This window comes from Prionailurus bengalensis, chromosome D2, assembly GCF_016509475.1.
Source record: "Prionailurus bengalensis isolate Pbe53 chromosome D2, Fcat_Pben_1.1_paternal_pri, whole genome shotgun sequence".
NCBI classification, from domain to species: domain Eukaryota; kingdom Metazoa; phylum Chordata; class Mammalia; order Carnivora; family Felidae; genus Prionailurus; species Prionailurus bengalensis.
The window spans coordinates 13347851-13360598 of record NC_057351.1 but is presented as its reverse complement, the minus strand read 5'-3'; the positions used below and the strand labels follow the sequence as shown (position 1 = coordinate 13360598).

Genomic DNA, 12748 nt, shown 5'->3' with positions numbered 1-12748 from the left:
CGAGCAACACTAAAATGTTTTTATTCTCCTACCTCTTTCCTTCTACACTGTGAGGCAGGAGGGGCGAAGGGAAGCCTAATAGTCTGTGAAATTAAGTGTAAGTTTACAAAAGTAACAAATGCATCAGTTTTCTCTGAAATACATCACAAAGTCTACAGAATCTCAAGAATTATTTCTATTTTTAAAGACTCATTTATATTCAAATGAATAGGTACTTCAAAATTAAGACCTAAATAAACCAGCTATAATTGGAGATAAAAAACTAGAACTCTATTATTAAAAATACATGAACATGTCTGTACTGAAGAAATAATTATTAGTATGGCTAAAATATCTAAGAAATTACCAGAGAGGGTATTTTGGATGATAAACTATTATTAACAACTTTAAATAAATGTTCATATGTATTTAAAAAATTAAAACAGTTAAGACATTTTTTTGGAAAGAATATTCCTTGTTTAAATCATAAGCTTGTATCTCTGTGTATCAGGGAGAAAAGGAAGTGTATTCTAGTGGCCACAACAAAAGAAGTTGTTTATTATGCGCCAAAGATATTTGTTATGTACCTCAGAATGATCATATCAGAGAAAGGAGAGACACAGAATAAAAAGTCTGAGAGTTTTTAAATGAAAACAACTTCTAAATTGGGTCTTACATTACACAATGCTCTGAGCACAACTGGTTCATGCCAGTAAGAAGCACAATCCTACTTTAGTGCAGCCTGGCAGTCTTTAATTTTATCTGGAGTAATACTCTAATACTCTGTATTAATAAAGCAATCAAAAATTGAAAACAAAAGTTTCACACTGAGTGTCAACCTCAGACACCAACCAAATGAAAAACACTTAGTGTACTAAAGTTTAAAGAAGCAAACAACACAATTGCTATCAGTCAAATAAAATATTCTACTCCTTTCTCTAATAATTCACTGGCAAAATCAAAGGTAAAACGCACCAAATCAGACAGAGAATGCCAACAATGATACCTTCTGGAAGTATAAAATGTAATCAGCATATAGATTTGTAAAAATTAAGTTGATGTGGATCTCTCTCTCTCTCTCTCTCTCTCTCTCTCTCTCTCTCTCTCTCTCACACACACACACACACACACACACACACACACACGCACATCTTTTAAAGAACTATTATTTTGGGAAACCAAATGTATCAATATTTTTCATCTGAATTCACAAATATCAAATTTTCCCAGTTTGATGTCACACTCCATACAATGGAACAAATTAAAAAAACAAAAACTTTAACTTATTAATACTTTCTATGGGCCAGGCATTGAACAGGTCATTTCACCTAAATTAACTTATTTAATCTCCTTTACCTAGACTATGAAAAAAGGACATGGCAAATTCCTGGCAGTAACTAGTAATTACTTAGAGAAACTTTATATGCTAGAGAAATACTCACATATGATTCTTTATAACTATCAAATTTTCTATTGCACTTATCTAATAAAACTCAGAAATCAATCTTGGACATTCCCAACACATAACACTACCAAATTAGTGCTGTCGGGCTAGGAAAATTTCAGTTTGTAGTATGATACATTAATAAATATATGTAGTAAATTAAAAAGCCATAGAGTTGAAGAATTTTTTAAAACCTACAATATATAGTTTACACCAGAAAATAAATTGAAACACCAACTTGAAAAAATAAGATAATTATTAGTGACAAAGAGAAAACACAGGCTTATCACAATGCCTCCCACACAGCAGATATTCCAGAAATACATGCAAATTTAAAGATCAGATTTTTAGACAAAAAGCTGAATCCTTACTAAGTTTCTTAGGAGTTGAAATAGTCTCCAGCAACAGCAAGGAGTACCTTGAAATATACACGTGCACACAGGACTATAACCAAGTATAATGAAAAAACACTTAGACTATATTCATCTAAACCCAGGTTTCTCCTCCCATGTTTATCTGTATGCTGCAGCCAAAATTTCAGAGGACACTAAAATAATCAAGACATTTTAGGCAAAAAGCTACATACTTACTAAGTTTCTTAATAGCTGAAATAATCACCAACAGCAGTAAGGAGTACTTGATATAGACATTTGTACACAAAGATATATAACAAGGTATACTAAACAAGTACCTTTCCCTAAATTTGCAAAGCATATTTTGCTTCCCTTCCCTGCCTATGTGCATGCTGTGGCCAAATTTCAGAAACCACTAAAATGATCAAAAACATTTGGTTGTACTTATTTAAACGGACCATTGACGATGGGGATGTGTAGGGTTTTTTTAAACCTCAGCGATGACTAGATGCCAAAGATCATCTACAAAATCCAGGGGTCCACTGGCAGTGCATAAATTACATTGCTGAATAAACAGTTCATCATTCCAAACTGACCAAAATAAGGAATTACTACTGTCACAGAAAACACAATATAACAATCCAGGCCTTGTGAAAGCTAATTATTAGCACTTTTCCATTCTTATTTTTTGCTTAAGAAATTAACACAATTCTTAAAATCTAGAGCCAACATACCATCTAGAAAACATTACATACAGAAAGCCATCTTCCCAAATTTCTATTATCTGGTTATTCAGCAGAGCTTAATGTAGTAAGAAGTATTTTTCTAGCTCAAAATTTCATAAATTTCCATGATGAGAGCAAGAAGAATGGATCAAAAACATGATCTTTTGCTACAAATTTGCATTAGTAGGGTCTCTGAAGGAGGCAAATGGCACTTACATACTAAATGCAAACCTCTCAATTACACTATATTTTGTCAAATTTAGGTTCAAACACGCACACACACAAAGGGCAAATTACAAGAATTCATTCAGCCAAAAAATGCATCTTAACCAAAAACAAATTTCTTACCCAGATTTTGCTTTTTCTTCTTCAGCTTCTACCTTTATGCTGAGGGACTCATCTACCCCAGTTGTCTCCTCATCTTTGTCCTCCAGATTTTCATTTTCTTCTGTTTTTTTCATGTTAACTTCTTTTTCCTGATCGGACTGTGTAGGTATAGATTCTAATAAATTCTTTTTACTTCCCTAGAAAAAAATCAGAGGAACTAAACCAACAAAAGTAAAAACTGTCAACCTAATTCCATGATCTAATTGTTAGCAAAAGGCGGTACCAACCAATACTAATATTGAGAAACGCGTTAGCTATTTTAAGATACTCCTGCCATTCCTAACACACTAAGCAAAAACAGCGAACAACTATTTTAAATACAAAAATAGCACTTAACGAGGAAAATGCTCAAAAAATTAAGTATAACATTTTATAGTAAGTTAACCATGAAAATGTTACAGACAGTGTAGACAATGTACCAAAGAAGGCACAGCACTATGAACAGTATCTGATTTACCAGAGAGGGTTTAATATTTTCTTTTCTTTCAGTATCATCATCAGTAGGCTTTTCTTCTTTCGGTATTATATTCTCCTCCTCTTCAATCTTTATTTCTTTGATTTCTGGTTCATTTTCTTCCTTAACTTTGATTTCTTTTACATTTTCACACTCCTTACATGGCTTGTTAACAACCTTCTCTGGCAATGCCATTTGAAATTCAATATTGGCCGACCTACAGTACTCCTCAAAACCATATAAATATCTGGAAACGTGAAGAGAAATTACATTTGGGAAAACATTTCAAATTATTACTACAGAGTGGTGGTTTTTAAAAGGTGTTTATTTCTTTTAAGTTCTCAAATATTGAGTCATATTAATATTCTAATTTATTCTAGTTCAGTTCTTCCCATTCTCTTTAACCCAAATAGAAACATTTTTCAAAAAAAACCAAAGTCACAAAAAAACTATGCCAAAAGTAAAAAAAAAACCAGTATCTTAAATAAAGTAACTGTAACAACAATAGCTATTAAAAGTATTAGTAAAGCATCAACTTTTTGAGCACTTTTTTTTTTTTTATTTTGGAGACAGACAGAGACAGAGAGAGAGAGAGAGAGAGAGAGAGAGAGAGAGAGAGAGAGAGAGAGAGAGAGATGAATCCCAGGCAGGCTCTGCGCTGTCCAGCACAGAGCCCAACGTGGGGCTCGACCTCATGAATCATGAGATCCTGACCTGAGTCAGTCAAGAGTCAGATGCTCAGCTGACTGAGCCACCCAGACACCCCATGAGCACTTCTAATATGCCAAGCACTAGTCCTCTTAGTTCATGTGAAGTCTCATTTAATCATCAGAATAATCTTACGAGGCAAGCACTAGTATCCCATTTTACAAATGAGGAAACTGAAGCTTAAGAGAACAAATAAATGGTCCAAGGGGCACAAAAGCTAATAATTGGCAGGACCAGGATTCAATCCTGGACTTTTTAACACTTTATTTTTTTAATGTTTGTTTATTTATTTACTTATTTTGAGTGAGAGAGAGGGAGAGAGACAGACAGGGGCAGAGAGAGGGAGACACAGAATCTGAAGCAGGCTCCAGGCTCTGAGCTGTCAGCACAGAGCCCAACACGGGGCTCAAACTCATGAACCTCGAGATCATGACCTGAGCTGAGATCAGACGCTAAACCGACTGAGCCACCCAGGTGCCCCTTTAACACTTTAAAAAGAGGTTTTTAGTCTCTACACAGTACTTTCCAAATTTTCTTGGCCACAAAAACTTTCTTTACAGAATATCTCATAGATCTAGTATTCACAGAAAATACTGCAGAACATGCTATTATAAAGTGATTAGTAAAAATTTCTGATTTCTTAGAAGAAATAATTAGCCTCCTGTTTTCTAGGTAAAATATTGAATGTCAGTATATCAAGTACAATGACTTACTTTTTATAAGCACATTTAACGTTGTATCCTGCAGCTGAATTTAAGACAGGGATTCCAAGATCCTGGTAGACTTGTTTCCAAACAGCTCCGCTTTCAATCTAGCAGACAAAGTAAAATGAAAACTCCCCAATTAAAAGGTGGGAATATAATAAAATTTTGACTAATGTAGCATATGGAAATATATGTTTATATGTACTGGTTCTAGTCTCAAAGGAATGAAAAATAGCTTAATAAATTCTAAATAAAAAATTTAGCTTACAACAATCTTTTACAGTAAGTTTTAGTATTCTAACAAATCTCAGAAAAGTACAAATGTTGAGCTATTAGGCCTTTTGATTTTTAAATTAAACCTGGCATAGTAAATAAGAGAATATTCAGGTTTCTAAATGAAAATTTGTAATGAAGAGACACATCAAAATTTTTAAGTAATGTATTAGTTCCCATAAAACCTGTAAATTTAATAAATCAAAGTAGTTCTAAGGATCTTAGTAAAGCATTTTCTTCTACAGAATACTCCCCCCGCCCGAATAATCTTAATTGGATGGACACCACACATCATGGCAACCTTAAGATAATTTCTTCAGTTCAACAAAGATTTTTCTGCATGTTTCTATACATAAATGTGTGTGTGTATGTGTGTGCATCACACACCATGGAAGAGATTAAGAATAAAGAATATTAAAAGAGATCCCTACTCTCAAGGACCTTACAGTGTAGTGGAAAAGAGACACAGGAAGAACTTCTACCAATATAGTTGTGCTGTGACTCACACATACACAGGTGGTTTATGAAAGTTTGACAAACTTAACAGTAAATCGGGAAGCTCGTTTGAAAAGCTCTTTAATTAAATTTAAATTTGGTTGAGGAAGCTGGCTGTTTCTGTTTCTAACTTGTGCCTTACATCTTCTTCTCCTTCTACTATTAGGTTTTTATTAGACAATTTTAGGTAATTTTTAAAAAAGAAAACATGTTGCATGAAAAACACGTTTCACTTTTGACTGTAATACTTACATTATCAAATCCTCCAAGCTTGTGTACAAGTCTGAATAACTTAAAGAGGTTCAAATTTCGATAGCCAAGTACGGGCCGTTTGTTAATAGGTGTGCCTATTAAAGAAAACACAAAATTTACTATAACCATGCTGCATTTGTTATTTAAAACTACAAAAGATTCAGATATTACCACTGAATATATACAGTGCAAAGTATATGTATAAGAGAAAAAAAAATCCCTTGTTAATCAAAAACATGTCTACCACTTAAGCCCATTTCCTTTTTAAAAATTTCTCATACCAGATTTTTGAAACCTTGTATGATTTCACTCCATTTTCATTTCCTTGATGAACAAAGAATAACAAATAAAGCAAAATAAAATATCAACAAAACAAAAAATTTTTAAAGTTTGTAAAATTTATTTTGAAAAAGCAGGCTCACGAGCAGGGGAGGGGCAGAGAGGGAGGGAGCAAGAGAATCCCAAGCAGGTTCCACACTGTCGGCACAAAGCCCAACATGGGGCCAGATCTCACCAACTGTGAGATCACGACCTGAGCCAAAATCAAGAATCGGACACTCAACCAATGGAGCCACCCAGGCACCCCTTCACTTTTTTATTTGCCTTATACAAAAGCCTAAGAAATCACCTACCTTCTTAGGCCAACCCTCATTCGTACAAAAAAATAATACAGAAAGCAAGGACATTTTATATCAAACAATAAAGATACCTACATTATGGCAGCCACTATCACTTACGAGAGCAAAAGACAGCCAACTTCTACATATCAACAGTACAAATGAGGATTTAAAAAAATATTAATCCCCCCCAAATAACTCCCAAAGTACAGTGGCACTTCCAAATATTATTCATTCATTTTGTCCTTCTCCTCAAGCTAGAAAGCTTTCTGCCTCTCCCTACTCCCTTTCTGGCATCTTCCCAGGAAAGGAGACACTATACTCTGAACAGCAGATTACCAAGAGAGTGACAAAGCCACAGTTACCAGAGGACGAGGTCACTACAGAAAACGAAAGGTCAACTTCCATACCTCTTTCCCTCGATTCCTGTATTTCTTTAACAATGCCAGGTAGATTCAAAAGACTAAGCCAAGGCTCACCCTGAGACTCTGCCACCTTTCTCTATGTCTGACTCTCTCTGGATGGTTTAATTCTCTGCTTCGTTCTGTGTGGTTGGGTCACAAGAAGACTAGGGAGTATGGTGTCTCTCTGGCGCTCTCACTCACATGCACACATACACAAACACACACAAACATACACATCCAAGGTATATCCAACAGTGATTCTAGAGAGGAAGTCTTTTTACTAGAGGAATCTATGTAGGTACAAATAAAATGGTACTATGATTACCATTCAGCTACTGCTCCCTACTCGTAAGAGTTCTTTGGGAACTCATGGATGGAGGGCAGATAGGCAGAACAGAATGCAGGCCATATGGGTCCATGGCCATAATATCCATCAAAATACTGTCAAATTCCTCCTCCCATGTACTATATGCCAGGTACTATGCCAGGTGCTGGTGACGCTGGCAGGCAGTAAGGCAGCCATGATTATTAGTGACATGAAGCTTAGTGAACAGAATTCTTCATGGTTTTTTTATTCATGGGTATTGTTGTACAGGTAGCACATTTAAAAATAAAACTCACCTCTATCCTCCATAAATTTGTACAACTGCTGAAGAAAGTTTTCCCTTTCTTCTGGAAATGGTTCTATTTCTTCCTAATTTTAGTCACAGAAGAATAGAATGTTATTTTCCTCAATTAAACATCATAATAACACAAGATTTCCTACTAAAAGCAAAGACTAACATTTACTAAAATATTTCAAAGACATTTTACCAAGTAAAAATTATTTCTTAACACTAAGATGTTCAAAACCAGGCAAGTCTAGACATTTTATGCTTTCCAAAGGAATATGCCTTAAGAGGTATCTCAACAGCGATAATGCCAAATGTAAATTCTCACATAAGAAGTACGAAATAAGACTAGCAAGATGGTTCATGAGCTTTTTCCCATATCAGAGATCTATCTACTCTTTAAGTCAGGGCCACAGGCTCAAGAAGACCTACTCTCACTTATATTAAATTGGGTCAGGGTTTCACATCACAACAGACTATCTTGTTGCTCCTCCAGAACTATACACGTGTGGGTCCCATTAGCTGTAACTCCAAGTACCCTTCATGATATACAGCCCCACTGTGCAGCACTTCAAGCTAACAAAATCAGTAAAGTGGGGAAGAAACTTGATCTACAATACCTGAAGATTCAGACTTAGGGAAATCTTCAAGTAATAAAATAGTTCCCCGATTTATCAATTACAAGGGAGGGACTAGCTTCTTGCTGCTGTGGCCAGGGGCTGTGGCACTAGGGAGCTGGTCCTGAAGCGACCTGCAAGGAGCAGGGTAGTAGGTGAGATGGAGGAACTCGTCGATTCAGTGACTATCATCCATTCAACAAACCATTTAGCGAGCACCAGCGAGCGTAGGCACTGTGCTAGGTGCTGACTCAGATAAAAGAAAAGTGAGCGATGGAGCCTGCCGTTAGAGAACATGATCGGGAGTAACTGTGAAGAAAGTGATTCCAAACGTACACTTAGGACCTGCAGTTACTCTGGCTGAAACCAATGTATTTCTGACAGTAACACTCCAGACCATACTTTTCAACTGATAGTCTAAATAAACCTAAATATATCATTTTACTTTAAAAATGTGTCTAATGCCATTGTTTTGACATCTGCCCCTTTATTTTAAAAGCTAGCAGAGCAAAGGAAGGCAAGGTAAAAACAAGAAACAAAAATCCATGTTGATAAACTATTAAGTTTGCCAGTTGAGCAGAGAAGAATAAATGACAATTATTAATTTCTTTATGTAAAAATCTACACTTCTCAGTTTAAACATGGTCCACAGAAGGTGGGTTTTAGTAAGGCAGTCAGATACAAATCTAAGGAAACCTATTTTCTAGATATGATCTTAAATGCCCCCTGATACAATATTTGGCTTTCATAAACTGCCAAACTTATTCCTGTTCCCAAAACTTAGTGAAGTTTGTATTTAACGTAAAAGAAAATGATTAACTGGAAACCAGATTTGCTTTCACCAAAACATTTCTAAAACACAAATCTAAGCAATAAAAATTTTAGTAACTAATATTTATTGATCATCATATATTTACAAGTTATACATTATGAGACACTCTGAGTAGGAGCACAGGGAACACCAAACCCCTGAGGAGCTTACAGGGGAGAAAACTGACAATAAGTGCTCGTGCGTGTGTGTAAATGATAAAAACATGCACAAGGAAAGGGAGTAATTAAGCAAATGGAGCGATTAACTTTCCTGAGGTGAGGGAGGTGATGCTGCACAGGTTTCCCTTTACAGAGGGATCGTGTTAGTAGGGTTTTGAAACTGAACGGGAGTGTGCCAGGCTAACTGGGGGAGGAAAGGCAAGAGCACTGTAGGCAGAGGTATTGGTATGTGTACAGGCTGGGAAGAGGCAAGGTATGTAATTTAATATCGCCACAGCATCAAGTTCAAAATGGCAAGGTACACCAAGAGAAGTGGTAAAAAGGCAGGACTGGATTGTAAAAGAAGTTCTGTAAGTGAAGCTTGAGAAGCTACTGGGAAAGTTTGAAGCAAAGGACTGCTTGTTCATTTTAGCATTTTAAACAAAAAGCGGGAGCGGGAGAAGACTGGAGCTGAGAAACTTTTACACTACACATTGTCATCACAGCCACTAGGTCATAAAACATAAACTCTGAAACAATCCTATTTCATGAATAGTTGTTTATTACAATTAAATGGCAGAATTTCAGAACTTACCGAAAATATTACATATTGAGATTAACTTACTTAGTTTCCTGAAAACATTCACTCCAATTCACTTCAAGGTCAAATATACAGCCTTCACTACCTACACCATTCACCAGTAACTTTTATGAAATCGTTCAACAAACCACTGAAGAGTACAGTGGTACAATGTCACTAGTAATACCATGGACAGCTTTTGTTGGTACTTATAAAGTACCAGTTATAATAAAATCTAAAACTTCACCTACTTGATCCATACAAATTCACAGATGACTTATTTATGATCTAATTAGAACTAGCCTCTCATCTGTGTTAGACGTAATTATTTATGTTTTTCTGAATCAAAGAGGTATTAAAGGTATTAATCCTTTTTGCTGACTATTCTTCTAATACTAGATGGAAGATGTATTTTATACTTCTCTAGGTATTTCAATAAAATATGCAGATGAAAACACTGTACCAGGTGACAGTGGTCCACAGGATGATGAAAAAGCACATGAAAGGAGAGATTTGCTACGTTAGGTGTGTATTTCCCTTATTATCTGATAAACCAAAAAAAGCACATCATCATTAAGAAACATTTTTGAGATTACTGAAATAACTGTATTTAGTATTTTCAATTTCACAAGACTATATTTCTATTTTAAGTAAACAAGCAAACTACCTGGTTATGGCGGACATCACAACACAGTTTTATTATGAAATATCTCTAATACTAAAAATACTTAAGTGATTGACGACTTCATGCCAAATCCTAACTCACAAAGGAAACTGAAGTGTTATTTCTAATTTTAGGAGACATCAACCATTTTTAATTACCTCTTCTTCACTGCTATTATCTTCCTTTTCCTTTTCATCATCTTCCTCCTCTTCTTCTTCCTCTGCCTCACTGCTAGAACTATCTTCTTTCAGTTCAGTCTTCCAGTTAGCAGGAATCGTTCTACTTTTGTGAAATTCAAGTGCCTGATCAAAGGCTGGAAAGAGGACCATAAACTATGTGAACTGGAGAAATTAAGACAACTGATTTGTCTAATAGTAGTAAAAAAGATTAAAAAAAAAAAAAAGTAAAACTACTGTGCTAACACCACTGACATCTGTGAAGTGTCTGCTACGTGCCAGGCACTGCGCACTGTAGTAACTCATTTCAAACCCAACCATCCGGAGCATCGGGCACCCGTTTTATAGACGGCGAACTGCTGCTACTGAAGGGGACTTAGGTTCAAACAAAGAACGGTTTTCTTCTTTTACACAAAAACTAAACATGCCTAGTAAAAACAACTTTAAGACTGGTACATTTCTGATCATTTGTCCAACAAATGACTATGAATCAGCATCATATATCAAGCACAAAGCCGCTGTAATGAACATACGTTATAGCTGAAGATATTCTATAAATACGCATTAGCTTCATTTCTAGTTAAACCTGAATTAAAATTAAAGTAATAATCAGCTTCAACTAAAATTAGCTAGACACAGTTATTTTCAGTTTATAATACATGGAAATAAACTCTAAGCCACAAATTCTTAGTGATTTTTAACCAGTCTACATAGCATACTATTAGATTTGATGAATATGGGTGAAAGGAAAATAAAGTTATTTACAAAGCTAAAAACCAAGCAAAAAATGCAATTATGATATATTGCTCAATAAAATATGACTACTGTTACACTATGAGACATGCCAAATCAAAACTACTTTTGACTTCTGTTTCTACCATCCTTAGGAACTAGTATTTTATTTACTAGGCAAAAGCAAGGCTATAGTAATTAGCTGGTAATATAGTTCTTTGCCACTTTTAGATTACTGCCCCTGATTATAAGCTAAGAAAGAAAAAGAAGCCCTATAGTAACAAAAGACACCTAGGTTTACAAAAGTATAATTCACACAGAACCAACTATAACTTCAAAGACAGGATTATAAAAAATATTATTTTTTATTTTATTTATTTGTTTATTTTAATGTTCATTGATTTTTGAGAGAAAAAGAGAGAGAGGGGGAGAGACAGAGAAAGAGAGAGAGAGAAAGAGAGAGATAGAGAAAGAGAAAGAGAAAGAGAGAGAGAGAGAAAGAGAGAGAGAGAGAGAGAGAGAGAGAGAGAGAATGTGTGTGTGTGTGTGCGTGTGTGTGTGTGTGAGGGGGAGGCACAGAATCCAAAGCAGGCTCCAGGCTCTGAGCTGCCAGCACAGAGCCCAACGCGGGGCTCAAACTCATGAACCACAAGATCATGACCCAAGCCAAAGTCAGATGCTTAACTGACTGAGCCACCCAAATGCCCCCAAAATACATTTTTTAAAGAGCAAAAGAAAGTTTGATCTTCAAAAACACTTCAGCAGTTGTTAAGTTAACCATAAACTATTCCAAGATTATCCTTACCTTGTTTTAATATCGCATCAGGCTTTGGTGCAGAGTCACTAGTAATTTCATGGACATCCTTTCTTGGCACTGAAGTACTACATTAGTTTTTTTTTAATTTTAAAGAAAAAAAAAGCCACAAAAAACACAAGAGAAATTAAGAGTTGAATTACACACTACAGAAAAATATTAAAAATATGAAAACATTAACATTTACAATGAAAGTGATTGCACAGTGCTGCAATTCCCCAATAAAATGCTAAGCAGAATGTTGAAATAGGTCATCATCTACAGAAGGACCCACCTTGAGAGGTGTTTTTCAAACAAGATATTCTCAAATATCAGGAGTCCCTGGCTAAATGTAACACTGAAAACAGGGAGGCTAATGAAAATAACAGTAAATGAAAATACTTTGATGGCAGGATCAATCCAATAAAAAAAGAAGTCAAATAGTAAGAATTTGCCATTGTCTTGGAATAATCACAAGAAATTACTGAATTTAAGACTGGAAGAAAATGTACTTGTTTATACTATAAATGTTCTTCTAAGAACTGTTTTTAAGCTGGATTCTAGGCTCACAAGCAAACTTCTAATATATAACTTAGTCTTTTATGGAACTCCCCAATCATAAGGAGGGAGGGAGTCAGATGTAAGCAACTGGGAGAATTTCTATCATATGTATCGCATTCATCTCCTATTTTACAATAATAAATCATCCTTCAGTATCATTCAGCTCTTCTGCATTTGGTCTGTATCAATCTACAAACGCCAGAAAACTATTCCAAATACATTTGTCAGCCAGCCTATTTTTAATTTTTAT

The 12748-nt window shown here is 35.3% G+C and overlaps 1 protein-coding gene across 9 annotated transcripts in view; it reads right to left on the bottom strand.

Moving 5' to 3' along the window:
* ARID4B (AT-rich interaction domain 4B) overlaps positions 1 to 12748 on the bottom strand; it is a 156951-nt gene that overhangs the window by 44175 nt on the left and 100028 nt on the right. For all 9 annotated transcript variants that reach the window (XR_006299740.1, XM_043596264.1, XM_043596269.1 and 6 more), the window contains exons 10-16: positions 11950 to 12026; positions 10395 to 10549; positions 7417 to 7489; positions 5775 to 5869; positions 4764 to 4861; positions 3346 to 3589; positions 2850 to 3025 (exon numbers count right to left, since the gene is read on the bottom strand). Coding sequence is in view for 8 of the 9 variants with exons in the window: in XM_043596264.1 (XP_043452199.1) it covers positions 2850 to 3025; positions 3346 to 3589; positions 4764 to 4861; positions 5775 to 5869; positions 7417 to 7489; positions 10395 to 10549; positions 11950 to 12026 (918 nt within the window). In the remaining variant the exon portion in view is untranslated. The remainder of the gene's footprint in view (positions 1 to 2849; positions 3026 to 3345; positions 3590 to 4763; positions 4862 to 5774; positions 5870 to 7416; positions 7490 to 10394; positions 10550 to 11949; positions 12027 to 12748) is intronic.